The sequence below is a fragment of the Hyperoodon ampullatus genome (assembly GCF_949752795.1).
Source record: "Hyperoodon ampullatus genome assembly, chromosome: 7".
In the NCBI taxonomy this organism is placed as follows: Eukaryota; Metazoa; Chordata; class Mammalia; order Artiodactyla; family Ziphiidae; genus Hyperoodon; species Hyperoodon ampullatus.
In genome coordinates this window covers 86,025,844-86,053,839 of record NC_136920.1, presented here as the reverse complement: position 1 = coordinate 86,053,839, position 27,996 = coordinate 86,025,844, and the positions used below count along the sequence as shown (strand labels likewise).

The following is a 27,996-nucleotide window of genomic DNA, read 5'->3' as shown; positions in this document are numbered from 1 at the left end:
TGGGAGAGAAACCACGGAGGCTGGTGATCAACAGGCACCAATAAAGCTCAGATGCCCAGTACCCACACCATTCCCATCTCAGCGTAGCCCAGTGTTCATAAATACGCAATGTCTGCTGTTCTGTTATAAAACCAAAGGCTAAAGTTTGACAGAGAATAATTTTTAGGATCTTGTTTTCTGATATATTTGCATAAGACATCAAAGGAACAAACACCCTTGTGCTACCCTCTCCCACCCCGCAATACATACACACACACACACACACACACACACACACACGACCTTACCACACTGGAAAGACAAGGAGTGCTACAATGGAAATCTGTATGCAGATAACCCAGTGATTCAGATCCAAGTTTCATAATCAGATGGCATATTGTATCACAAATAACTTGAAAATCAATGCCCAATGTAATCACGTTGGCAAAATGTTCAGAAGTACCCATTAAAGCTGATTATGTGTATACCCTATGACCCAGCAATCCACTCCTAGATGTGCACACAACAGAAATATGCACATATGTTCACTAAAAGACATGCAAGAATGTGCACAGTGGCACCCTCATATTAGCCAGAAACTGGAAACGACCCTGCTGTATAATAAAGAATTTTGCTGGCATTTGTCCCTGGTCCCTGGGAAATAGCCTCTAAATCTTTGGAATCTCCAAGTAAGAAGCACGTCTTTGTTATTCCTGGTGATCTGTGGCCATACCTGAGTTTATGCTAATGAGATGGCTCAGGATGGGGCTGGCTGTGTCAGGAAGACCAACCGTCTGATTACAGGGTTGGGGCTTTGAGCCAGGTGGTACCAGCCAGGGAGGGGAGCAGGGGCTGGAGAGCAAGTTCAATCACAGGCCAAGGAGCCAATCACTCACACCTATGTGATGATGCCTTGAGAAAAACTCTGGACACAGAAGCCCAGGTGAGCCTTCTAGGCTGGTAATCATACATCAGTGCTCCAGGGTCGTGACACGGCCTAAGGACATGGGAGCTTCACATTTGGGATCCTCCCAAACTTTGCCCTGAGTGTCTCTTCATTTGGCTGGTCCCCGCGTGCATGCTTTATAATACAATGGTACTCGTAAGTATAGCACTTTTCTGAGTCCCATGAATCGTGCTAGGGAATTATCAGACATAAAGGGTTTAGCAGGAACTCCCTAAATTGTAGCTAGCTGGTCAGAAGTGCAGGGGGCCTGGGACCCCCAGGGCTTGAGGCTGCTGTCTGAAGTCGGGAGGGCCTTGTGGAGGACTCTGCCCTTGACCTGCAGAATGTGACCTACTCCAGCTAGTCAGGGCCAGGATTGCATTGTGCAGCCCACATTTCTATGGTAGAAATAGATCCGTGAATTGCGGTACATTCACACAATGGAAACCCAAAAGGCAATGAGAATAAACAAATTACAATAACACACAACAGTGTGGAGGAATCTCACAAACAAAAGATTCCCAGACACCAGAAGTGTACATATCACATAATTCCATTTATAAAAAGTTCGGTAACAAGCACATCATCATATCTGTGGTGTTGAAGTCGGGAGATTAGTTACACTTGGGAGTGAGGAGGAATTACAAGGCTCAGGGGAGTCCTGGGGCCATGGCCACGCTCTGCGTCTTGATCTGGGTGCAGGTTGCCCAGGTGTCCTCACGTTGTGAAAATTCATTGGGCCATTACTTAGGATTTGCGCACTTTTCTGTATGTAGGTTGTACTTCAGTGACATTTACTTTGAAAACAAAGTCAATGCCTACCTTGCCGTGTTCAGAGATAATTACATCTCGATAGCGATCATCCTCTGATCTAGGTCCTAATTTAGTATTTGGAGGTTTTCATTATATTAAATACAATTTTCCAGCACCCATGAAAGAAATGTAAATATGTCATTGTCATTTGACCCTAGAATTAGACAGGGATGTGCAGCTCTAAAGAACCTATTAGAATATCTTAAATACAGAGAGGTAGAAAAATTAGACATTGCATAAAGATGTAAGTAATATATACAATTTAGAATCAATATATGAAATACAAAAAAAATGAAAAAGTCCAAGCACCTTTCCTTTCTTCCTCGGAAATGTCATGAATCTTCCGGTTCACAAACTCGGCATAGGAAGCAGCATACCACACCTGCAAGAGCCAAGTACATCATCAAGGACTAAGGCATCACCAGATGTACTTCACGTGCTTCGATTCCTCCTCCTGCTCGCAGGAAACAATTCAGGATTTTCTACAGCCCACGGAAAACAAACAAACAAACAAAAGAAGCCGAACTGTGAGGTGACCCTGTTAGCGCAGATGGTCAGTCAGGAAGTTCGTCTGCCAAGACACACTGTGTGTTTTCTTTTTCCTTTGTAAAAAACTGTGGGACTTCCCTGGCGGTACAGTGGTTAGGACTCCGTGCCTCCACTGCAGGGGACACGGGTTCGATCCCTGGTCGGGGCACTGAGATCCCACGTGCCGCGCGGTGAGGCCAAAAACATCAATCAATAAGATGTAAAAAAAAAAAGATAAAAAACTGGTTTTGTTATTAGAACAACTTCACGAGAGATAACATCAATAGTCTCTTGATGTGCATGAAGCAGAGACTCTTCCAATTCTTTTATCTGTATTTAAACACAGGTTTCTCCACAGCTGTGATCATGGTGGCTCCACCCCGACACTGCTGGGTCATCAGAGCTACCCCACCTTCCTGAGCCTCTTCCTCCGTCCTACCCCGCGGGCTGCTTCTGCTCAGTCTCCCTGTCTGGCTGTCCTTCCCCTCCCACACCCCTGAACAGTGCTGTTCCTCGAAGCGTAGTCCAAGTCCAGGGCCTTCTTATTTCTTCCTGAGGTGATCGCATCCATTGCAGCCAACTCTGTGCTAATGACTCCCAGGTCACTGCCTCTACCCCAGACCCTCCCCTCCTGCCCTCTACCTACATTCTACTACCTGCCTGATGGCGCTTGTCCGGAGCTGACTTCCAGATGCTCCCCTCCTCGCCCCCCACCCCTGCCTACCTTTCCCATCTCAATAAACACCCCACCTTCCACACAGTTGCTCAGACTTGAAATCTAAAAGCTAACCCTTTTTAAAATATATTTATTTATTTGGCTGCACTGGGTCTTAGTTGCGGCAGGCGGGATCTTTGGTTGTGGCATGTGAACTCTTAGTTGTGGCATGTGGGATCTAGTTCCCTGACCAGGGATCAAACCCGGGCCCCCTGCATTGGGAGCGTGGAGGCTTAGCCCCTGGACCACCATATTTCTGTTTTCTTCTGTAATGCCTCAGTAAGAACTCTCGGTGGCTCAGACGTCCTCCGTCTAGACGCACACCAAGATGAGCTCTTGCCTGGTTTTCTAACGAGCCTCTGCTTTTCCACTCTTGCTCCCTGCGTTCCAGTCCCCACACAGGAGCCAGCGCGGTCTTCTGGAAACACAGTCTGATTTCATCACTCACTCCCGTGCTTAATGGCCTGCAACAGCTGCTTGGTTCTCAGTAAACCTCGAGTGCTTGACGCTGGTCTGAAAAGGGCTCCCACCACTCTCCTTTACCCACCTTCAGTTCCTCCAACATGTAGAGCTCTTGCCCTTGCTGTTCCACCACCAGGAATGTTGGGTTCTTCACTGTCACCTCCTCAGCAAGGCCCACCCTCTACCGTCACACCTAAACTGGGGCATTTCCTGTTATCTGCTCCTTTCACACCTTCTGTGTCCTTCACAGCACTTCCCACTATTTGATATTATTTGCTTATTTACACTTTCTGCCCACCTCCCCTCTAGAGGACAAGTTCCTTGAACACAGGGCACCAGTCTGTCTTCTCCTAATGTCTGGAACATAGTACAAGCTCCATGTGTTGGTCACTAAATGAATTCATCATATACAATTGTTGTGGAACATTAGTTTAACCATATGGAAATAATCACACTGAGAAACTTCATTTTCAACTGTGGAATAATATTCTACAGAGTCTGTATTCTATACTTTACTTGACCATGACCCTGTGGTTGGACTTTTAGGTAGTTTATCATTCTGCTGTTATAAATTCTACCTTGTTCATCGATTCCAAAAGGTATGTTTCTCATATTCTCTGATTCAGAAATCAGAGTGTGCCTCCCAGTCCATGGCATTCTGTGGTCACTGCCCTGATGTAGCCGTGACCACCTGCATTTGCTCCTGCACAAACCTGGCCGAGATCTTTCTATTCTCACCTCATTCCAGTTATGTGTCCCACTGGCACTCCGTGAGGTGCTACACTTGCCAAGCAATGCAAATGAAGGCCAAAAAAAATTGCCATCTCCCTCAGAATAAATGAAAGAAATTTCAAAGCAATGCAAGGCTGGTGTGATCATACCGGAGGAACTCTCATTAAGGTATCAAACATTGAGTGATCAGAAACTTCCCACTGACTTGATCAAAAAACTCTCAACTTCCAAGGACATGTGTTTCAATTGAGGAAAAAGACACATATGGGTTCAGTCAACGGGAAAGCACAGCATCAAAACTTATAGAAAAGCTATCAGTGGCTTGGAAAAATATCCCAGAGGTGACAGCGGAGCAGTTATTCTAAAAACACTGCATCATCATCAACACCTTGATGGCACAGAAGATGACAGATATACAAAAGCACAAACATCCATGATAAAGTAAAACAATGATCCAGTTAAAGAAAAAAAAAGGCAGACTGCACAGAAAGCAGTTTATACCTTAACCAATTTATTTTGCTTATAGTGCACCTTTTTAAATATGCATAAGTGTGATGTGATTTCAAAATTATGTCTAAATAAGTCCAAAATAGCTCCTGCAATAAATATAAAATAACTATTTCTGTTGATTAAAATAAGCACTGAGGGGCTTCCCTGGTGGCACAGTGGTTGAGAGTCCCCTGCGGGTTCATGCCCCGGTCTGGGAAGATCCCACATGCCGCCGAGCGGCTGGGCCCATGAGCCATGGCCGCTGAGCCTGCGCATCCAGAGCCTGTGCTCCGCAACGGGGAGAGACCGCGGCAGTGAGAGGCCCGTGTACCGCAAAAAAAAAAAAAAAAAAAAAAAAAAAAGCACTGTAACATAGCTCAGCTGGCAGTGTATTTTTTTCTTAATGGTGTGTAAAATAATGGTGCATCTTAATGTCTGAGTCAGTAAAAAAATTACAAAATTCTAATGTATCTAGCTCTATCTTTGTTTACAATTATTTCCTCAGACTTATTTTCAAGGATTGGGTTTACTCAGCCAAGAACATTTTTGCTGCCTACTGTCAGAAATATTCTATAAAATATTGCAATTCTGAAACAATTCCCTATTTTTTAAACCCTCACACTCCTTGTATTATATCTGTTTATTTTTGCTAGTTTAAATTAACAAAAATATTAACTCATAGTTGCTTTAAGGGTTTTTAAATTATCAACCTTTAAAAAAAATTTTTAACATTTCTTTACTATTTGAGTCCTCCCCCAAATAAAGTCTATTCCCTATACTTATTTATTGTCCATCTGGATGTAGTGAGGTTAGAGGAACACAACCTTCTCTCAGTTTGTATGCTCAAACCTTTTAACATGTATTACAAATATTTCCCCCATTCTGTTGCTTTCTTTTTATCTGTTGTTTTTGTTGTTCGTTATATTGAACTATTATATTCTTATTTAATTGTATCTGTCTGCCTTCTACTGAATTAAAAGAGAAAATAATCTCCCCTCCACAGTTAAAAAGTATTCATTCAGTATCAAGAATTTATTGGAATACAGGTGTGAGATGTGAATCTCCTTCTACACATTTTCTTTGGAGGTTATGGACTATCTACTTGACGGTTTCAAAGATGCAGGGTTTGTACAGCTTTTAAACAAAGTCTAGGTCTTTGTTCCCCCCAAAGAAGTATCTATTTCTCACTTTACCACACTGAGGCACAGTGCTATTCAGTGTTCATGTACCAAAGCAATCATTTCTAACATATTTTTCATTTATAACTTTAATATTTTGACCCCCTCTTTTTACCATGTTCCTAACATAGCTTTAAAAACGGGAGGGGGGGTGGGCGTGGAGGGGACTTTCCCTTAGAATCATAGCGGAATTTTCATTAATCATCAAGAGTTAATATTTAGACAAATTCCTACAGAGCGTTATCCCCCAAAAATATATTCCTAAAATCAGAAGTCAGTGCATAGAATTCTTTGGGTAAAATGAGTCTTCAGATAAAGAAATCTTGCCCATACATCTGAATCCCATTTTACAAGATCTCCTGTTTCCCAACTAACTCTTCCTTAGAATGTGTAAATGATGTGAAGTAAGCCCATCTTTAATCCCACAGACCTGCCTGTGCCCCCAAAGCAACTACTTCCTCACCCCTGGGCCTAATACCTTCATGAATGCCTTTGATAGATCTCAAAAGTCATATACTTTTCATTCTGTTTTATTTGTGGGATTATTAGAAGTGTACAGTACACAGCAAGTGCTCAGTAAGTAAGTGAATTACAAGAAAAGGACCATTTTTTAAAGAATCCCTCTGCAAAGGGAAAGAAAAAGTAGGAAAACCATGAAGCAGTTGCAATTCCTAGCAAAGGCACCACTGACCCAGCACTGTACCTTAAGCTCTTGCTTGGGCTCCACGTTCTTGATTGTTGTGTAGTACACGTGGTGGCCATACTGGTAAGCCACCAGGTTCTGCTCCAGGTGATTCTGGGCCGGGCGCACGAACATCATCCAGTTACAAAGGGTCTCGTCAGACAACTCAAACCACAGGTCTTCATGCAAATCCCTGTCTTTTCGGTCACCTTTATCAAGAGAAACCTGCAACCAGAGTGAAAGTAAAAAGACACACATACACAAAACCTCTAATATGATAGATATTCATGTAATGATATACAAGATATTGTTCCTGAAATTAACCAGATATGCTGATCCTCCCCTTTGTATCTAGAAAGATACTGGAATTGTGTCTTGCCGAATGAAAGGAAAAAGATACTTTCTGAAGACTCACCTACAGGAGGATTACTTAGCAAAATCTAAAAGTTAGCACCCTGAGTGGACAGCTTTGGTTGATATTTCATCATTAACTAACACATCCAAAAATGCTACTAATAAGCCAGAAAATGCAAGCAAAATACTCTCCAGTTTGTTACAAGTTACTTCCTTTGGGGGTTCAACAGCATTTCATTTATAATGTGTAGCCTGGTGATAGGTATGTCTCTTTACGAAGTTATATTCTTTCTAGGACACCTTGAGCACTCACCAAGAAAATCTCCCCATGGCAGCTGCTGATTTCTCAAAAACACACCACCAAAATTCTCCCTCCCCACTGCCTTTCTTGGTTCTACAGAGTGGCTCTCCAAGAAGAAGACAGCAGAGGGGTTGGATAGAAGCAAAAGCATCAAAAGGGAGGAAGAGACATCAGTGTAAATATACCGTAACACACCGTGAACTATTCTTCAACAAAAGATTCAACAGGATAGACCTGTTTCAAAAACTGAAAAGAGGGGCTTCCCTGGTGGCGCAGTGGTTGAGAATCTGCCTGCCAGTGCAGGGGACACGGGTTCGAGCCCTGGTCTGGGAAGATCCCACATGTCGCGGAGCAACTAGGCCCGTGCGCCACAACTACTGAGCCTGCGCATCTGGAGCTTGTGCTCCGCAACAAGAGAAGCCACCGCAATGAGAAGCCCGCGCACCGCGATGAAGAGTGGCCCCCACTCGCCACAACTAGAGAAAGCCCTCGCACAGAAACGAAGACCCAATGCAGCCAAAAATAAATAAATAAATTGATTAATTAATTAAAAAAAAAAAACTGAAAAGAGGTTTTCCTAAAAACATTAGGGGAATTAACAGATAACATGAGTCGACGTAATTCTGTGTTCCAGTCAAAGTTAATTTGAAAAAAAAGCTGTTGAGTCCCTTTTATGGGATGAATTCTGTCCCCCCAAAATTCGTATGTTGAAGCCCTAGCCCCCCAGTAGCCCAGAATGTAACTGCATTCGGAGACAGGGCTTTGAAAGAGTGGGTCCCAATCCCATCTGACTGGTGTCCTCATGGGAAGGGGAGATCAGGACATGCAGAGAAGCTCCAGAGGCATCTTGCAGACAGGGACAGCACTGTGCAAAAGCAGCCGCAGGGCAGCCACCTGCAAGCCAAGGAGAGCAGCCTCACAGGGCGCCAGCCTTGCCTGCACCTTGGCCTTGGACTTCCAGCCTCCAGGACTGTGAGAGAACAAACATCGGTTCTTTAAGCTCCCCCGGTCTGTCGTGTTTGATTCTGGCAGCCCTCCCAGACTAATCCAGCCCCTGAGAACTACACCTCTCAGAATTATTCACAATGAGACTTCGGGGACTGAAACTGTACCCTCTGTGTCATTGGTGAGAGAGAAAAACGTCTCCATTTGAAACAAGTCAAGCATAGAAAGAAAAATACTAGCGAACTGCTATGAGACTGCATTAAGAGGCTTGGTGGGAAAACGCGTGCCCCTTAAAAATCATCAGAACGAGACTGGACTATGTTGAAGCATAAATTACCTTGAGGTGGATGTAACAGTCCTTCAGCTCCGACTCCCTGACCAGTGGCCCCTCCACAGGGCCGAACTGGGTGCGCTTGGGGATCCGCCTTTTGGAGAACACACCGCCCAGGAACCTGTCGATGTACAGCACCAGGGGCAGGCTGGCCCGCGCCCGAGTCAGCACCGGTCGGTTGGGGATTGGATGCAGGGGGCCATGCTTCGGGCACACGGAAGAGTGTGCGTTATTACACTCCTCACACCCTACACGAGAGAGAAATCCTCAATGTGACAGTCTCAGGGAAAAAGTTCCAACCTGAAAAATCCCCAAATCTAAATTTCCAAGCCCAAACTCAATGAACTCCTACAACTGCAATACCCGTTCCATTGTAATACATTACTCCTCAGAGGCCACTAAAATCCTGTACTTTTCTTCTAAAATCAGGCAGAATTAGCTTGCGGCCTGCCAGAAATAATTTGCAGGCTGTGATGTATTCCTCTATTGGATATTCATTCAAATAGTGGCATTAAACTTACAAATCAATTATAACATGTCTGAAAAGAGAAAAGAAAAGCTTATTAGGCTAAATGTTGCAAAATCTGATGAGAATTTTATACTATGTAAATTAGGTGAATCTTATAGTATGTAAATTATAGCACAATAAAGCTGTTTTTTAAAAACCCGACAATACTGTTTAATCAGTTTCCTCAAAGGGAGTTATAGAAGCCTTATTGTCTGGGCATGTCTAAATCAACAGAAAAAGCGCCGTTGAGTTTGAGATTTCCATGTGTACTGTGTGAAGGTAATGCTGACATGAATGAATTTAGCATCCCATCTTTCATTCACCTGGATGATACAATTAGCCCAGCCCTGACATGTATTTCAGCTCATTCTGCGAGTGACCGGTTGGCACTAAGCATCCACGTTCACCCCCCTTCCCAGTGTCACCCATCTGTCCGCTCACCGACAGAATGAGATAGGTACAGCCACAAAACAGAAAAAAGTGACTGGGCCACACGGAGAGCATAACCATGACCCTAAACAAATCTAATTAACCAATTATAGTTTACCCAACTCTGGCTGTGTGATGACCTGACTTAGAAAATGGGTATTTTCAATTTCCACAGTTCTCCAATGATGGAGAGCTATCTTATATTAATATTTATAAGATAAAGTGACCTTGTGTGTATTTGACTAAGGAGTTGCCTTGAAAACTTATGAATTCAAAGAAAAGCAAAATGAGGAAGCCCTTATTGGGCGTGGAGATGAACACGGGCCCCATGCAAACAGGCCTACCACCACTACACGGAAGGTCCAGGGGAAATACGGCGAGACCTCAAAGCTCTGCAGGGTCTCGTAACTCACAAGAGGAGATAAGGACTTTGCCATCTAGGCACGAAGTTGATGGGCAGCGGCAATGGCTTGGTGGGTGGAAGCAGGACCCGCCCCCTAAGCAGGCAGGACGGACAGGCAGTCGTCCTGGGCACCTGCAGCCAGCAGACACCCAAGTTTGAACCCTGACTCTTGAACAACTGAGCACGACCTTGGGAAAGCTGCCGACCTTACAAGACTGTGGGGAGCATTAGTCGATTAGAAAAATGCAGCTCTCTGGTGCCTGGGGTGTCTTTTCATAACAGGCGTCTTTTTATAACAGGCATTTTTTCAGGTTGGTATGAAGAGAGGTGAAGCAGGAAGGGAACTTGTGGAATCGGAAATGGCCAGATATGCCAGGACTGGACAACATCACGGTCTGGCAGCTGGAGTTCTGGGATCAGAGACTGAGGCTCGCTCCTGACCCAGCCCCGGCCCCCTATGGCACTGAGCAGGCTGCCCAGCTTCCCCTGGGCTTCAGTCCGCTCATCGGTATAATCAGAACTCTAGGGACAGCCAAGGCCTCCTTCACAGGCTGCCTGAGGACGGAGTGAGGGGGACACCTAGACCGGGAGCAGCGTCTGCGCCAGGAGCCCCAGCAGGGGCCAGCCCGCCCTGCGCCACACACGCTCCCGAGAGGCGGCTCTACGTACACAGGTCGTGCGGGTCGAAGGGCCGAGGGGGGTCAGGCTCCCAGTCGTCCAGGTCTGTGTCTTCACCGTCCTCCTCCTCCTCCTCCGAGTCCTCCTCCGAGTCCTCCTCCTCCTTGGCCTCCAGTCTGGCCATGGGGTTCTGCAGGGTCGCCAAAGGGTCCGAGCCATCCACACCCTCAATTGAAGGTAGCACCTGGCTGTGCACCGGCAACGAGGCCTGGACGACATTTAATCGTAAGGTTAGTACAGCCTGTTTGGGGTTAGCTGGGACACACACGCAGAATACGAGGTTTTGGCGCAATACTCTTCTCGCCAGCTCCCTTCAAGGCCCTGCAGAAATGACTCTTATTTCCATCTACGGGCTGTAATAAGGAATCTGTTTTCCTTTTTGCTGTTTCTGCCCAACATCTGGGCTCCACCAGTGCCAGCGGGAGTTTCAGATCCCACAAGCCCCTGCCCATGTGCTGGGGACTCTCGTGCTGATCCCAGCCTTCACCTCAAGTCCCACTTCCTTGCTCTCTCAGCCTCTCCAAACCTGCATGAGGGGCCTGCCCTGTCTCCCCGGAGACTTCAAATATGAAGGTAACAAACCCTTCCAAACCCTCCTGGAGCATGTGTGGTATCATCAGCCTCAGTTTGGTTTGGGGTGGGGACCCTCCTGCTTTTGCAGGTGGCCACACCATAATGCAGGTAAAGATCTGACCCACCTTCAACCACGTGGCTTTAAAATGGAACACGTGGTGCAAGACGCAATTGGTAAAATTCAGTGGGTACCAGGTCTCCTTTCACACACTTCAGAGAGGCCGAGGTTTGTAAGTAACAAGGAAAGAGATGCCTATTTTGTTCATCACACTGAAATTAGTCTCTTGCAAGTAAGACACGGTTTGGGTCATGGATTCGATTAATGCAACTTGACCAAATACACCAGAAGAAAATAATGGTACCTTAAAAGTTCTCACCTCCTAAATAAGCGGGCTCGGGATATGTACCACTCAGATCCCTCTGATGCAAGCGCATTTCTCCTGCCCCGTTAGCACCATTACTCATACTCAAGCCACGCCCTCCCCCTGTTCAACAAGTAAGACGCGTGTTTTGAGTGCCTACTCCCTTTTTTTCCTTTGTCTTTCCTCGCCTAGAATGCTCTTCCCTCGGCAACCGTCTAAACCCCGTCCTCGTCGTCCGCTTTCTCTGAGAACAGCGTCCGCTCTCTGCTCTGACCTTCTGCAGCCCCTGGAGTCACAGAATCCCACCCAGCAACACCGTCCAGCCTGGGCTTCACGTTTCCTCACGGCGCCCAGCAGGCAGCCCGGATGACTCTGGAACAGCTCAGGGATGTTCCCGTGGAGTCAAGACCTCCCCAACTTCCCTCTCGAGTTGCACCAAGTAAGTGCCCCCTCTGTGCCACATGAAGACCGTTCCTCCAGTACTTCAAGACCAAAGCCCCTAATGCACTGACCCATTGCTCACAGTCCTGCTGTGTCCATTCACCCCTCAGCGGATCACCATCAGCTTGCACCAGTGTTTGCTGGAGACCGCCACATCCTAGTGCTGCCCCATTTGGAACTGGCAGGTCACTGGGTCCTCTTGTCCGCTCAAAGAGCGCTACTGAACCCTTTTTCTCCTGCTCAGGACTTACATAGCTGATTTTTACTTAAATGGCCATGTATCTCTAGTATATTTCATTTTATTGTCTTTTCTGTTCTTTCAGTCTGCCAAGATCTTTCAGAATCTTGGTTCTGACATGTCACACCTTAGCTGTTCCTCGTAGCTTTGTCTCCATTGCCAATTCGTGTGCATTTTCCTGGTAGCCCAGCTTGCCTCTCTAACTTGTACCTCACGCAAGCAGACCACAGGCTTTGGAGTCAGACAGATTTGGATTAAGATGCTGGCAGGTTAACACACTTCTCTAAACCTGTGTTTCTTTATCTGTAAAATGGGCATGGTAATAATACCTCATAGGTTGTTGTGAGGATTAAGTGGAGCAATGTGTATATGAGGCCAGTAGTAGAGTGTCTGGCATTTCGTAAGTGCCTAATATTAATAATAATAGATTATTATTATTATCGTAAGTTCTTTAAGGACCAAGGTGACAGCATGTATTTCCTTCACAACCTTAAAAGGCTGCTGGTCACATAGCAGGTATCCAGTGAAGATTAATCTGTGGAAATACATTTGGCCCTTTGGGAAATGACATTCTGCAGCTCTTCAGAGAAACATCCTTTCTCAGTTGTGCATCTAAGAACCTCTCAAACTCTGTAAAGAAACAATATTACAGAATCTGACCTGCCAAGGCAGTTAAAGGTCACTGCCCAACATGGGAAACCCTCAGGCTGAAGCAAGCAGATAAAATCAGTTACCTCAGATAGCACACGCGTGTTTTAACGTGCATTCACTTAACCCAGGAGCCAGACCCTTGCATGACATTCCATCGGTAGCTCAGGGCCTTTCAGGAGTGTAGACAGGAGAACAAGATTCTGGGAGATGCTTCTGCTTCAACTTCAATAACAACAATAAAATGCCCACTGACATGAGGAGTCAACAAGCAAAAGAACAGGGACTTCTGGCAACAGCACTGCATCTGCCACCCCCTCTGCACCCTGATCTGATCGGCTCCCACTTGCTGTCTCAGAGCACAGCTTCAATATCACCGTTTACCCTAAGCCACTCAAAGCTTATGCCAGCCTTAGTGATGAATGTTATCACACACTGAACAAACCAAAGCATATATCCACCTCCACTCCTCATAAATTCTTTACCTCTTTGCAGAGCCAACCTGAAAGAATGGATTCAGCAATTGGGAGTTACTCCCATGAAGCTGAGCTGTATTTTTCCCCAACAGATGCTGCTAGAAAGACTGCGTTCAGGCAAGTTACTGCTGGCTTCTCGCCACTGCTGAGAAAGCTGACATCAAAACAGACCGACAACCTCCTCGTCCCTGGGCTGGAACTCTCCTCAAAGGCTGTGGCAAAGAAAAGGCTTGAAGCCTTCAGCATTTCCTAGAGGGACTGATGCTAAAGCACAGGTCGAACATATACCAGAATCATGCAAGTTACCGTCGAAAAGGGATGGAAAGCAGGGAGGATAATCATTTGTAGGTAAGAGCTGTGTATTTCAGATACATTGGACCTTAACACACAGTAGGCACGCATTACAGATTTGTTTCATTAATAATTCAAATTCAACTGACATTTACTGCGTGCCAGGCATGTATCTAAATTCCTCTGAGGCCAGATCACTTTAGCACCCAGCTCCTAAGTGGCAGAGATGAAATCCACATTCTGACTCTGCCTTGCTTTTCTACTACATCACAATGGCCCCTGCGGACTTGAGCCGATTCAAGAAGGTAAACAGCACATACACCGTGAGTACCTGAGCACCAAGCAACGAGGTAACACACCTGCTCCTGAGGCAACAGCCAGGCAGCGGGGCGGGGAGCCACGGTGCCAACTTCACTTAGAGGAAAAGATTAGTAACAAAAATAGTTTACGCCCGTGCATTTTGTCACACACAATAAAGCATGGCGAGAGGAAAAGGAATTTGTTAAACTCGTCGTATACTTTCTCCTTCCCACTTAACATCACTCTCGGTAATTATTTCTGAAACGACATAATGCATTTCAGTATACAACTTATCCGAGAGTGAAACATGAAACTACACTGGACAGCAGCAAACACAACAGAATGCTCCGGGTTCCTACTGAGACCAATTATGAGGGCAGCATATTTTCCTCTCAGTGTGTGGGGAGCCACACATGTTCCTTTTCAGAAACAAAGCGGAGACTGTGCTTCTAGGTCTGGAGAGTCCCTTGCCTTCCTCACGGACAAGGGAATGCGTATATGAAAAAGGCTTCAAATGGATTTTGCCACCACTACAGACAATTGAAAAAACAGGAACCTCTTTGCTAAGGATTAAAAAAAAAAGCACCCATCATCTATGTTAAACCCTCACTCTAACTTTCTATCCAGAATCTATCCAGGTCATGGAATAAACTGATAATCACTGAGGTGTTATAGCCGGAAATAAAAACCGTGCCGGTTGAAAGGAAACTGCAATAAAGACGGATGCTAAGGCAATGGCTGTACTGCCTGTTATGCTGGGTTCACAGAGCTGTCTGAGAACAACTCTTCTTTTGTACAAAACATAAACAAGCAGATTGTTTCTGGAGACTGGAGATGATGAAGGGCCCTCTGAGGTGCAAATGGCAACAAAACCTCTAATTAAAATGATACCTTAAAATTAAAGCAACAAAATACCACTTTCCTTATCAGATTGGCAAAATATTCAAAGAATGCAAATACCCAATGTGGCAAGGGCGTGTGGAAATGGGCGATCTCATACACTGTTGGTGGGAATGTAAACTTTTTCAGCATCTGAAAAGCAATTTAGAAAGTCCTATCAAAATGGCTTTCCCATTTATAATGACAAATTTCAAAACTATATCAAATAGAGAGAATAGTATAATACATGTTATGTACCCACCACTCGGCTTCAACATTTATCAACTCAGAGCTCACCTTCTTTCAACTCTTCTCCCGCCCACTTTCCCCCTCACTCGATTGTTTTGAAGCAAGCTTCAAACTTTATATATATAATTTTCATCTCTAAGTAGTTCAGTAGATATCTCTACAAGAAAAGGACTTTTATATTTTATTTATTATCATACCTAAAAAATAATCATTCCTTAACATCATCAAATATCCAGTTATTGTTAGGATCTCCCCAATTGTCTCATAATTTTTTTTACAGTTGGTTTGTTCAAATTAGGACCCAAACAAGGTCCACGTGCTGCATCTGACTGCTGCTATGTCTCTGAAGTCTCCTTTAATCTGTAAGTTCCATTTCTCTTCTTTTCCTCCGCAATTCGTCTGCTTCCCGCAGTCTAGATGGTGCTAACTGCATCCCTGTGTGTCTTGTAACTTGATCCATTTTGTTTACTGTGCTTCCTATTAGTTGGCAGTGAAATCTAGAGACTCGATCAGATTCAGGTTCAATTTTGGGGGAGGAATACCTCTTATGTGGAAAAATACAGTGCTGTATGTCAAGAGGAGGTACACAACACCAGGAACCCTGTAATGAATGTTCTCTCTTTTTACTGATATTGACAGTGCTCAGAGGGGTAAGTTGATCCATTCATTACAAAGTGCCTCCTCAGCTTCTTTCTGATGATAGGAGATGAAAAATGGTGAGACTCTAAGCCAGTCGTCCCCTCTTTCTTTATTAGTTGGATGCCTCTATAATGAAACTTCCCTCATCAAGTGATTGTTTACCTGAGGACACTCGGGGGGAAAGGCTGGATTCTTTCCGGCCATTTACCACTTTTCCTAATAATGTGGTGGCCCCCTAGCAGCCTCAGAAAGTGACCAAAGAGTTATTTCTTTTCATATCAGTATGAACTTGTGGATTTTAAACATATTTAATGTGTTTCAATCTACTGTAGATATTTTTCCTTTTTTATGAGTCAAATTGTCCCATTTTGGCCCCTTCAAGTTAGATCTTGAGTTCCTTCCCAGGACCCCAGAAGAGAAGTTTTTACTCGCTTCCTTGCATTCTGATAAGACAAGATGTTTCAGGCACATCTTGTACATTTTCTGCCCCAGGGATAGAATCTGTCATTTTTCTAAGTAGCCCTGATTTCTTTTATTGGAAAACTGTATTTAGAGGCTACATCATTGCTACTGGACTGATGACTTCATCTAAACCTTTTCAGTGGCCAGAACTAGAAAACATGTTTTTTAACAGAAAAAAAAGGTCATGAGTTCATACTGATATTCTAATTCAAATTTAGGATTCTAACTTTTTATTTAAAGTGTTTGATTTTTATATTTGTATCTTTTTTCACTTTCACAAAAATCTTGGTTCTTAAATAATTTAAAATGTGAATACCTTTAGTCTCTATCATTTCTCTTTGGGGAATTTACTCTAAGGAAATAATCTGATATGACATCTGTGAGAATGTTCTTTATAGTAGCAAAAAAGAAAGAAAGAACCTACATATAAAACAATAGATGGAAAATATAAATAATAGTACATCCCCATAATAGAATACTATACAGCCAACAAAAATGATGATGTAGCTTTTCAGGATGTTATTAAAAGAAAAAAATATCATCAAGATGAAAGCTACTTTAAAAGAAAAAAAATACCAAATACACTGGCTAAAATACAGTGAACTATTGAATAAACATATAAAACCCCAAACGAAATATTAGCAGACCAAATCCAAATCCAGACATATATAAAAAGGATCAAATAGAGTTTATTACAGAATGCGAGGCTGGATTAACTTTTAAATATCAATTAATATAATCCACCTTATTAACAGTAAAGAGAAAAATCTCAACAGATTCAAAAGGAGCATTTGATAAAAATCAACATCCATGAATAATAATCAACATCAATCAATAATAAACATGCATTAAAAACTATAAATAAAGGGAGCTTTCTTTTTTTTTTTTTTTTTTTTTTTTTTTTTTTTTTTTCTTTTTTTTTTTAAAGGGAGCTTTCTTAATCAATGTGTTCTTTTTATAAAAATCCTGCACTAGGGACTTCCCAGCAGTCCAGTGGTTAAGACTCTGCACTTCCACTGCAGGCAGCACGGGTTTGATCCCTGGTCGGGGAACTAAGATCCGCAAGCCAAGCCATACGGTGCAGCCAAAAAAAAGAAAAGAAAATCCTGCACTAAACATCATCCTTAATAGTAAAGTAGTGAAAGTTTGTCCTCTGCGATCAGGAAGGAAAATGAGAAATCTACAAACCTACTAGCACCACCTCTGTTCAGTAATGTATTGGAGATCCTAGCCAGCAGACCAAGGGGGGACAAAAGTAGAAATAAAAAATAAAAGATGTAAGTGAGAAAACATAACAAAACAGAAACAGAGTTATAGACAAAGAACAAACAGGTGGTTACCAGAGTATCGGAGGGTGGGGGAAGGAAAGAAATAGGTGAGGCAGATTAAGAGGTACAAACTTCTAGTTGCAAAATAAGTGAGTCATGGGTATGAAATGTACCGTGTGGGGAATACAGTCAGTGAGTAATATCCTTGTATGGTGACATATCATAACTAGACATCACGGAGTGTATGAAATGTATAGAAAAAATCATTATGTTGTGTAACAGGAACTAACACAGTATTGTCGGTCAATTATACTTCAAAAACAAACATACAAACTCATAGAAAAAGAGATGCCCCTTGTGGTTACCAGAGGTGGTGGATGGGGGAGGGGGGATTGGATGAAGGTGGTCAAAGGGTAAAACGTCCAGTTACAAGATAAATAAGTCCTAGGGATGTAATGTACAATGCAGTAGATGTAATGAACACTGCTGTGTGCTATATGTGAAACTTGTTAAGAGAGTAAATGCTAAGAGTTCTCATCACCAAAAAAAAATTTTTTCTATTTGTTTAATTTTGAAGATGACAGATGTTCACTAAACTTATTGTGGCAATCACTGCACGATGTAGGTAAGTCAAATCATTATGCTGTACACCTTGAACTTATAATACAGTGCTATATGTCAATTATATCTCAATAAAACTGAAAGGAAAAAATCCAGCTTTGGATTTTTTATGCTTATATCAGAAAGAAGGAGAAAACCCAGTTTTGGATTTTTTTCCTTATATTGGAAAGAAGTAAAAATGTCAGTAATCATAGACAGCCTGACTATTTATCAAGAAAATCAGAAATAGAACTTAGAAAATAAAATTTTAAAAAATCATACCATAATTTACAATACCATCAAAAGACACCAAATATCTAGGAATAAATCTATCGAAAAACCTCTACCCAGAAGACAATTTTCAACTTTTATTGAAAACTCAAGGATACTATGATATATAAAATAGATAACCAACAAGGACCTACTGGGACTTCCCTGGTGGTGCAGTGGTTAAGAATCCACCTGCTAATGCAGGGGACACGGGTTTGAGCCCTGGTCTGGGAAGATCCCACATGCCGCGGAGCAACTAAGCCCGTGCGCCACAACTACTGAGCCTGCGCTCTAGAGCCCACGAGCCACAACTGCTGAAGCCCATGTGCCTAGAGCCCGTGCTCTGCAGCAAAGAGAAGCCACCGCAATGAGAAGCCTGAGCACTGCAACAAAGAGTAGCCCCCGCTTGTCGCAACTAGAGAAAGGCCGCACGCAGCAACGAAGACCTAACGCAGCCAAACATAAATAAATAAAATAAAATAAAATAAAAACAAGGACCTACTGTGTAGCACAGGGAACTATACTCAATATCTTGTAATAACCTATAGTGGAAGAGAATGTAATAAAAGAATACATATATTTATACATGTATGTATAACTGAATCACTGTGCTGTATACCTGAAACTAATACAACATTGTAAATCAACTATATTTCAATAAAAATTTTAAAAATAAACAAACTCATGGATAGATCATATTTACAGATTGGAAGACTCAATATTATAAAGATGTCAATTATTCACAAACTGATCCCTAGATACAACGAAATGCCAGTAAGTTTCCTGCAGGACTTCGGTGGAAACTTCAGGCTGATTCTAAAATGTGTATGGAAAAGCAAAGGGCCAAGAAACTCTTGAAGAAGAACAAAGTGGAGGGAGGATCACACTCCTGGATGTATTGTGGTACTTTCATAAAGCTGAACACGATACAGCAATAAAAATAGAAGGGAAGGAAACCGCAGGGCCACCCAACAACATGAACAATGTGACTCTCCCAAGCAGAATGTTAAGCAAAAGAACAAGACAAAAAGGGGAGTTCCCTGGTGGTCTAGTGGTTAGGATTTGGCGCTTTCACTGCTGTGGCCTGGGTTCAGTCCCTGATCAGGAAACTGAGATCCCACAAGCTGAGTGGCAAGGCCAAAATAAAAATTAAAAAAAAAAAAAAAAAAGAGAGAGACAAAAAGGAAACCATACTAAGGTATTCTGTTCATATAAAGTTCAAAACCATGGAAAACCAGTCTACAGTGTCAGCAGGCAGGAGAGTGTGACCTTTGAGGAGAAGGGAAGGAGAAGTGATTAGGAGACAGTGTGAGGATGGCTTTTAGGAGATGGTAATGTTCTATTATTTAATCTGCGTGTTGGTTACAGAATGTGTTCACTTCGTGATATATCATTGCACTATTGCTTATAAGTTTTTGCACTTTTCCACATGTATGTTATAATTTAATTAAAAAGTTTAAAAAACAGTAAGGAAATACGGGGGACATAAAGGAAATTACACAAATAACGTGGAAAAGAATAGATATAAAAATGATCACAGAGAGAATGTTAGATACAGAAAGCGGAGTCAATATACTCACACTGATATTCCTGGAAAAGTGAACATATCAAATGAAACTGAATAGATCTTCAAAAACCTAATAGATGAAAATGTTCCCGAAACAGAGTCTTAACCTATACATGAAAAGGACACACCCTGTTCTAGGGAATTCTGATTCATATGCTGGTGAAGTCATTAGACTTCAAAGAGAAACTTCAAGGATAAAGAAACACTCAAACAGGCATTAAGATAGAAAATGAATGAGGAAACTAATCAAAATTAGACTTAAGATTTGTATAAATTAAATGCCAGGAGATAATGGAGAAAAATTCTAAGTAGCTGTGGTTACTGAACAGAACATAAATACATTAGTTACAATAATAATGCAACTAACACCAAACAGTGGGGGAGGGGAGGAGGAAGAGGAAGTGTCAGTGTGCTGATATCAGGTCATCACAGCAAGAGCTGAGGACACAGGGGACCGGAGCCCAAGGCCGGTTAGGAAACCGTGAGGACTCCAACCTCTTTCAGGTTCACCTCCATTCGCTTTCCTTCTATTACACTCAAGTAAATTTAAGTTTAAAGTATTTAGATTAATAATAGCATTTAGGGCACAATTTTCCTCTGCTTGTTTAGCTTTGTCTGTTTTATGTCTGGGAGGAAGTCTAGAATAATAGTTACCAATTGTAAATTAATGAGGATGTTCCCGGGCAGAATTCGTTTGTTTGGGTTTTTTAATGTACTTCTCTTTTGTTTTGTATTGCTTCAACTTTTTATGAAAAAAAATCATTACTCCAAATATTAGTGAATGAATTAATCATCTATGAAACACAAAGGCATTTCATTTTATTTTTTTTCCTGCCAAGTTGTAAAAATGAATTAAATCTATCCATTGCTTGCTTGGTGGAATCAATAAATATTCACAGAAATGGACATGATTTGTTTTATCAAGAGTAAACTTAATTAGTACAAAATTACTAAAATAAAATAGTAAGTCTGCTACAGAACATTCGAGTCTCCCCAAAGTTTATATATATGTCGAAACCTAATCCCCATTGTGACAGTGTTAGGAGGTGGGGCCTCTGAGAGGTGATTAGGTCATGAGGGTAGAGCCCCCATGAATGGGATTAGTGCCCTTATACAAGACTCCAGAGAGCAGCTTCACCCTTTCTGCCATGTGAGGGCACAGCCATCTGTGAACAGGAAGAGGGCTTTCACCAGACAACAAATCTATTGGCACCTTGGTCTTGGACTTCCCAGCCTCCAGAACTGTGAGAAATAAGTTTCTGTTGTTTGTAAGCCACCCCATGTATGGCATTCTGTTATAGCGGCCCAGATGGACTAAGACAAGTTCTCATTCAAGATGGCAGACCCACAAAATTGTAGGTCACTACCAATCAGGAATAAATTCAACCATAACTGCTACGATGAAGACTCCTAATTCTCGCTAGATTTCATAAACAATATCAACACAATTACTGTTCATTTTCCAAATTTTAAAATGCAAGTTTCCAAATCACCTACTAAAAAATTTTAAAAGCAGAAAGTGCTTACTAATGAGAATTTACTTGATAATTACTCATGACACTCAGTGGTATAGCTAAATAACAGTCATACTAGCCAACATGAAAATAAAACTATTTGGATTCACACTCCCTTGAGGGTAAGACTGACAATATCTAGTTTCTGCACCTTCCTTATCACTTCTGCAACCCGGTGGAAAATAACGAAGAAGTCCCTCAAAGTCAAGTAGGATATATTAGAAATATAGATAAAAGGAAAGAAATGTTTTAAAAGAAAACCAAGAAAAATCTCAATTCTCTGAAAGTAGAATGAGGAAGGTTGCCACTAAATATATATGTAATTTAAGCAGGAATTTTCCCCTAATATTTAAAAATAGATTGTCATACTAAGTGAGTCAGAAAGAGAAAGACAAATATCATATGATATCACTTGTAAGTGGAATCTAAAATATGATACAAATGAATTTATTTACAAAACAGAAACAGGTACACAAACATAGAGAACAAACTTATGGTTACCAAAGGGGAAAGGAGGGGGAGAGATAAATTAGAAGTTTGGGATTAGCAGATACAAACTACTATATATAAAATAGATAAACAACAAGGTCCTACTGTATAGCACATGGAACTATATTCAATATCCTGTGATAAACCATAATGGAAAAGAATATGAAAAAAGACTATATATATTATATATTATATATATAACTGAATCACTTTGCTGTACACCAGAAACTAACACAACATTGTATATCAACAATAATTCAATAATTTTAAAAAAAGACCAAGTACTAAAATGTCTCCCAATTTCCATAGACACTTTTGAAACTCAGGATTACTCTTTGGAACTTGAACCAATATCCAGTTGATATGCTTACTTTAATTTAATGCTTAAATTTCCCTGACAATTTTTTTTTTATTACCATGCTATTGCAATGTATACTGTTTGGAGTGTGTTAGTGTCATGTCCTGCTTTGTTTTCATTAACAGACATTGAGAATATTCTAAACGCATGAGAAATAGACATCCAGAGAATGCACAGTACAGAGGGTTGAGGGCATTCCAGGGAAGGGTAACTTCAGTATTATCCACAATCAACAAAAAGGCAAAAAAGCAACTCATTACCTGCTGAGCTGTAGCATCCTGTTGGACATAAGCTACCTGGCCTGGGTCTGTAAACAGCGTCTAAACAAACAACAACAAAAACTTATCAATAGATCGTTAGACAGCTCATCTACACAGGAAAAATTATACTACTGTTAAGCACCAATTCCTGAGAGAGTTAACTACCAAATAGCTAGTAATAATCTTTCATTAACAAAGAAGATAAAGATAGTAATCTTACATTTTGCTAAAGCCTTTCATCCAGATGGCTCCAAAGAGATTGTAAAAGCTAACCATCTCTATTGGCTAACATATTTCATACTTCAGGAGTTTACTCTAAAGCAAAGCCTCTCCTGAGACTGAATGTCACAGTTAATTAAAAAGGCATGCCATGAACAAGGGGGCATGCATTCAACACATAACACTCTATCACAGGGGTAGACTTGCAATTAAATGAAAATAGTTGGAGATATACCAGCAAATAGAAGAGTACTGTATACCCAAGGATTACAACTCTTCAAATATAAATGCACACTCATTATCACAAGAGAAGTAGAAAGAAAATAAATTGAATTTAATGTTCCACAGATTCTTTTTTGGATAAAAGCCAGTAAAATCATAATTTTAAAAGTTCTGATTATAAACACATAATTTGGGTCATGGTGCAGCAAAGATAAATAGAGAAGGAAAATCTTCAAAATGATTTTAGCCAGGGTACCACAGAAAATCCCCAGTCCAGAAAAGTATTCTTTCTGAGAGACTTTTAATTTGCCTGAGGCTTTAGCAAACCTATGGGCATAAGAACTAAGGTTAAGTGTTGATTCCACAGAACTGTAAAAGAGAATTTCAGCCAGTGTCAGATTTCTTATACTTGACAATAAAAAAATTATCATAGGGCCTCCCTGGTGGTGCAGTGGTTGAGAGTCCGCCTGCCGATGCAGGGGATACGGGTTCGTGCCCCGGTCTGGGAGGATCCCATATGCCGCGGAGCGGCTGGGCCCGTGAGCCATGGCTGCTGAGCCTGAGCATCCGGAGCCTGTGCTCCGCAACGGGAGAGGCCACAACAGTGAGAGGCCCGCGTACCACAAAAAAAAAAAAAAAAAATTATCATAATTCAGACATTTAGTAACACAGAAATGAACCAAAAGTTGGTCACAGGACATTCTTCACATAATCTACATGCACTTATTTTAATACAGCTAGGGGACTAAAACTAAGAAAGGACATTCCAAAAGTACCATCTGACTATTAGGCAATTTCATCTTCATGTAGATTTGAAAGGTATTTATTAGGTGGGTCCCATGTCTTCTTGGGAGTGATTTGAGTCTCTTGAGTAAATATTGCATGAGGGCAAATTTTTATTACCAGGATCCTACTATAAACCATGGAACTGATTTCTCTTTTCATATGTTTAAAAGTGCTTTGTACACTGTAAAGTGCTAACAATACAAACTAACTTTTTTTTTAAATATTTATTTATTTTGGCTGTGCCAGGTCTTAGTTGTGGCACACAGGATCTTTTTAGTTGCAGCATGAGGACTCTTAGTTGCGACATGCATGCAGGATCTAGTTCCCTGACCAGGGATCGAACCCGGGCCCCCTGCATTGAGCGCGTGGAGTCTTACCCACTGGACCACCAGGGAAGTCCCATACAAACTAAGATTTATATATTGGGGAATATTCGTGTCATGCATTTGGAAACTAAAATTCAGAGTCACTGGCAAAAAAATGAAAGTAGCTGTAATTGTACAGTTTTTACCTGCGCTTCTATTACAGGTCTACACATCAGTAAGTTATTAGTAAATAGCAGTTAATAAGCTAGTAGGATCCCTCATTTAACTGAAATAATCTGCATGTTTTCACTGATCTGTCTTGATTAAGTTACCATGTTTGGCCTGGTTGTTGATACTTTAGGAAAAGTAAAAGCTGATAATCTTGTTAATAAAATCAATCAGGAACTTCCCTGGTGGTGCAATGGTTAAGAATCCACCTGCCAATGCAGGGGACACAGGTTCGAGCCCTGGTCCAGGAAGATCCCACATGCCGCAGAGCAACTAAGCCCATGCGCCACAACTACTGAGCCTGGGCTCTAGAGCCCACAAGCCACAACTACTGAGCCCACGAGCCACAACTACTGAAGCCCAAGCACCTAGAGCCCATGCTCCACAGCAAGAGAAGCCACTGCAATGAGAAGCCCACACACCACAACACAGAGTAGCCCTTTCTGGCTTCAACTAGAGAAAGCCTGGGCGCAGCAATGAAGACCCAACGCAGCCAAAACTAAATAAATTTATAATTTAAAAAAAAATCAATATCGGGTTTCCCTGGTGGCGCAGTGGCTGTGAGTCCGCCTGCCGATGCAGGGGACACGGGTTCGTGTCCCGGTCTGGGAAGATCCCACATGCCATGGAGCGGCTGGGCCCGTGAGCCATGGCCGCTGAGCCTGCGCGTCCAGAGCCTGTGCTCTGCAATGGGAGAGGCCACAACACTGAGAGGCCTGCGTATCGCAAAAAAAAAAAAAAAAAATCAATATCAATAGTCGGTTGGGGAAAGAACTCATTCGAGGTTAGTGCTCTAACTTCTTATTACATTTAATTTAAATAAATAAACCATATCTTCCTCTGCCCAGTTGGTTATAAGCTCCTTGAGAACATAAATCTTATATGAATATTTCCTGTATCACCAGCAAATAGCACAGTGACTGGCAGAGAGTAAACCTAAGTAATTGGTGAATTAACTGATTAACAAACAAACTATAAACCATAGTCCTTCACGTGCCTGCGCAGCTTCCACGGGATGGATGTAGACCAGCGTGTGCTCCGGACCATCCACTGACGCGTAAGAGGCACCATCTGCCGTGTACACCACCTGCTGCGGTGGACGGACCTGGTCATCGGTGTAGACAATCTGGGCCACAGTTCCAGCGTCTGGAACAAAATGCACCTGGGGCAAAAAAAAAAAAAAAAAACCAGCAAGTATGTAGCAACCACCCTTGTGGAACAAAACCTGTTTCACAAAGACACAGCACTGACCGAGAACATTATACACTTGGATTTCTAAAAGATCCCCACTGAAAGGAGAACTCAACTGATATGCCTTCATCTATGCTGAGTTAGTGACTTGGCAACAGGATCCAAGGACCTTGTCACTGATTTATTGCTCAATATTAGGCAACCGATTTAAAGTTCCCTTTGCCTCAAATGTCCAATGCAGGTATCTCTTTCGGGGAGTACTAGGGTTCACTGACCCTAGAAATGTGACAGAAGATGCATGGTTGACAACATTACCAAACTACAAAATACAAATTATTTGTAATGTGAAAAAATATGTCAAGACTCAAAAGCCAGTTGCTTTCAACACATCATAAGAATTCTACTTTATAACTAACAGTGCCTTTTGGCAAACACATTAAAACAAGGTCACTTTCTTTCCTACAAATTCTTTCATACTCCAAGGCTGTTCTGGAGGCGAGTCAGCAAACGTTTACCGACTCGGTGAATGTAACAGAACTCTCCCTTGCCAACTAGGTAAAAATACAAAAAATTCTAAGAAAGTACTTTTAAGGGGTTTTGGACAACTATTTCAGTTGTCACCAGGGGAAATAATTTTCTATCTACCGAGAACTAAAGCAGAAACTGGATTCTGTAAAGTGCTTTCGAGTAGTCAGCTTTGGAGGTTCTTGAAGCCTGGCATACAGCCCAGTATCTGATATGGAAGGTACAAAGCAGATGGTCAAAGAACACATTTGGGAGAGAAATAGTTTATGTGCTGATATTGAAGTTAGACCCTCTTAGGTCAGATTCCTTACTCTTACACTGTCTTGGCTTTAGACCTAACTTTTTAATTTCAGTTTTTTTCCAGTGGAGAATAGTAGATCCCGAAGATGACATAAGCTAATTCAATCCCCAGAAAGAAAACTGGAGACCCAATGAAGTCAAGCACCACATAAGTAAAACAAACGTCCACTTCAATACTAAGCGCTTAGTCCAGCTTCTACATAAATCTGCTTTGTCCATGAAGATACAGTTTGCATCCATACAAGAATTAGGCTTCTAAGATATTTGCGCAGTTTTAAGTGCTGCAAAATAATTTTGTGAGTTTAGATTTGCTCATTGACATCAAAATCTTGAACTAGTTTCAATGCTTAAAAAAGAAAAAAAAAAATTCCTTAAGACTTATCCAAACTCTTCAACTTGGTCTTCAACACCCAGTACTGGGCTAAATCAGAATTCCTGGTTGGGAGAAGGAACAGTGGGAGGAGAGGTGCAAGCAAGGGTGCTGAGTTCTGCCATCTACCATCTGGTTACCCACAAATGTGGACCCTATTTATTAACGAACTACATTTTTGTTTAGAAACAAAATACACCAAAATATATAGCTACATGAAAGTAACCTTCCAAATAGTTTCCATGAGAACCAAAACAGCATTCTCAATTATTCTGCTGGAAGCATCTCTGGAACTTTTTTGCTCAGTATTCAAACTCAGACTTTCAAATCATACCAGATGATCAATTTTGTGTATTGTAAATCTGTTATATTGCTTAAATTAAATAAGAGGTGTATATTTAAATGTTTCAATGCTAATTTTCTGATTTGGGTAATAATACTATGGTTATATAATTTGAAGAAAATTAAATTAAAATTACATATATATTATAATGCTTTAAAATGAAGTGTTATACTTTGGTCGCATGTAAACACGGCTCCCTGTGAGTGCTGACTCTTCTCAAAATTCAAATGCATACCAAAAATGCAGAGGTTCGCCTTTGCTAAGAATAGTCAAAAGAACATGTAGCTGGTTAGGATAGCAATTTGAAAGGCAGAGATCACCCGTTACAGCAGCATCTGAATAAGTGACTAACCTCCAGAGCTGTGGATTCAATGGGACAACTTTCAATTAGAGGTTTACATCCTGAATTTGAGAAGAAAAGGAAAAGCCACTCACTTTATAGGCATACCTTTGTACTTCATTACACATGAAGAAACAAAACCCTTTCCAGGATAACATAAAGAAAACCTCCAGTTTGAAGCTTTCAGCACCAAGACCATGAAATAAAACGGAGCAGTGAAGTGGATTATGACAATAAGATAGGGGAAAGGCAGAGAAGCCATGAGTGGTATGCAGCTCCGCAAAATCACAGCACCCCATGCTGCTGGAGCATCCAAGGTGCTGAAACGCTGCCCATTCTTTCTGCACCAGTTCTGCAAGTCCGCTTCCTCCCAACCACTCATCACTGTATAGGAGCTGCTACTTCTCTAGCTGTCAGCAAACTGTAACAACTAAAAAACTGCTGTCAATGCCCAGCTGGAAGACCACTCTTCACCTGTGTGGCGTTCTCCTCATGCTCTGCAGCTGGAGGCCACACGTGTGAGCTTTCATCTTTGGAATCCATCCTTTCCTTGCTGGACAGCGTCCTGGGCACCTAGAGCAGCTCGGGGTGAAGGACAGTCATCTGCCTACCACGTGAGTGTTCATCAAGGGCAAAAAGGCCTCTCCGCAACGTGCCTGAAAAAAGAGAGAAAAGGACCCAAGGCTTTAACTAAATGAATGCATTTTAATAAATTACAGTTTCAACCACAAAAAGGGGGAAAAAAAAGCTTTGTGAAAGATTACACACCTGGGCAGAAAGGTAAAAATGAAGAAACTATTTGGAATAATG

General features: G+C 41.9%; 1 protein-coding gene across 11 annotated transcripts in view; it reads right to left on the bottom strand.

The window, feature by feature from the left end:
- The window catches only part of PRDM10 (PR/SET domain 10), a gene marked incomplete at both ends in the record, with an annotated part of 54,971 nt that extends 27,242 nt beyond the window's left edge, over nucleotides 1-27,729 (bottom strand). For 5 of the 11 annotated variants that reach the window (XM_079708943.1, XM_079708947.1, XM_079708944.1 and 2 more), the window contains 7 exons: nucleotides 2,048-2,120; nucleotides 6,546-6,749; nucleotides 8,462-8,703; nucleotides 10,465-10,681; nucleotides 22,358-22,417; nucleotides 25,115-25,279; nucleotides 27,661-27,729. In XM_079708943.1, the coding sequence (XP_079565069.1) occupies nucleotides 2,048-2,120; nucleotides 6,546-6,749; nucleotides 8,462-8,703; nucleotides 10,465-10,681; nucleotides 22,358-22,417; nucleotides 25,115-25,279; nucleotides 27,661-27,729 (1,030 nt within the window). Of the gene's footprint in view, nucleotides 1-2,047; nucleotides 2,121-6,545; nucleotides 6,750-8,461; nucleotides 8,704-10,464; nucleotides 10,682-14,762; nucleotides 14,835-22,357; nucleotides 22,418-25,114; nucleotides 25,280-27,660 lie in introns of those variants that run through there. The other 6 variants (XM_079708945.1, XM_079708946.1, XM_079708940.1 and 3 more) reach the window with 5 other exon arrangements.
- Nucleotides 27,730-27,996: the final 267 nt, after the last annotated feature.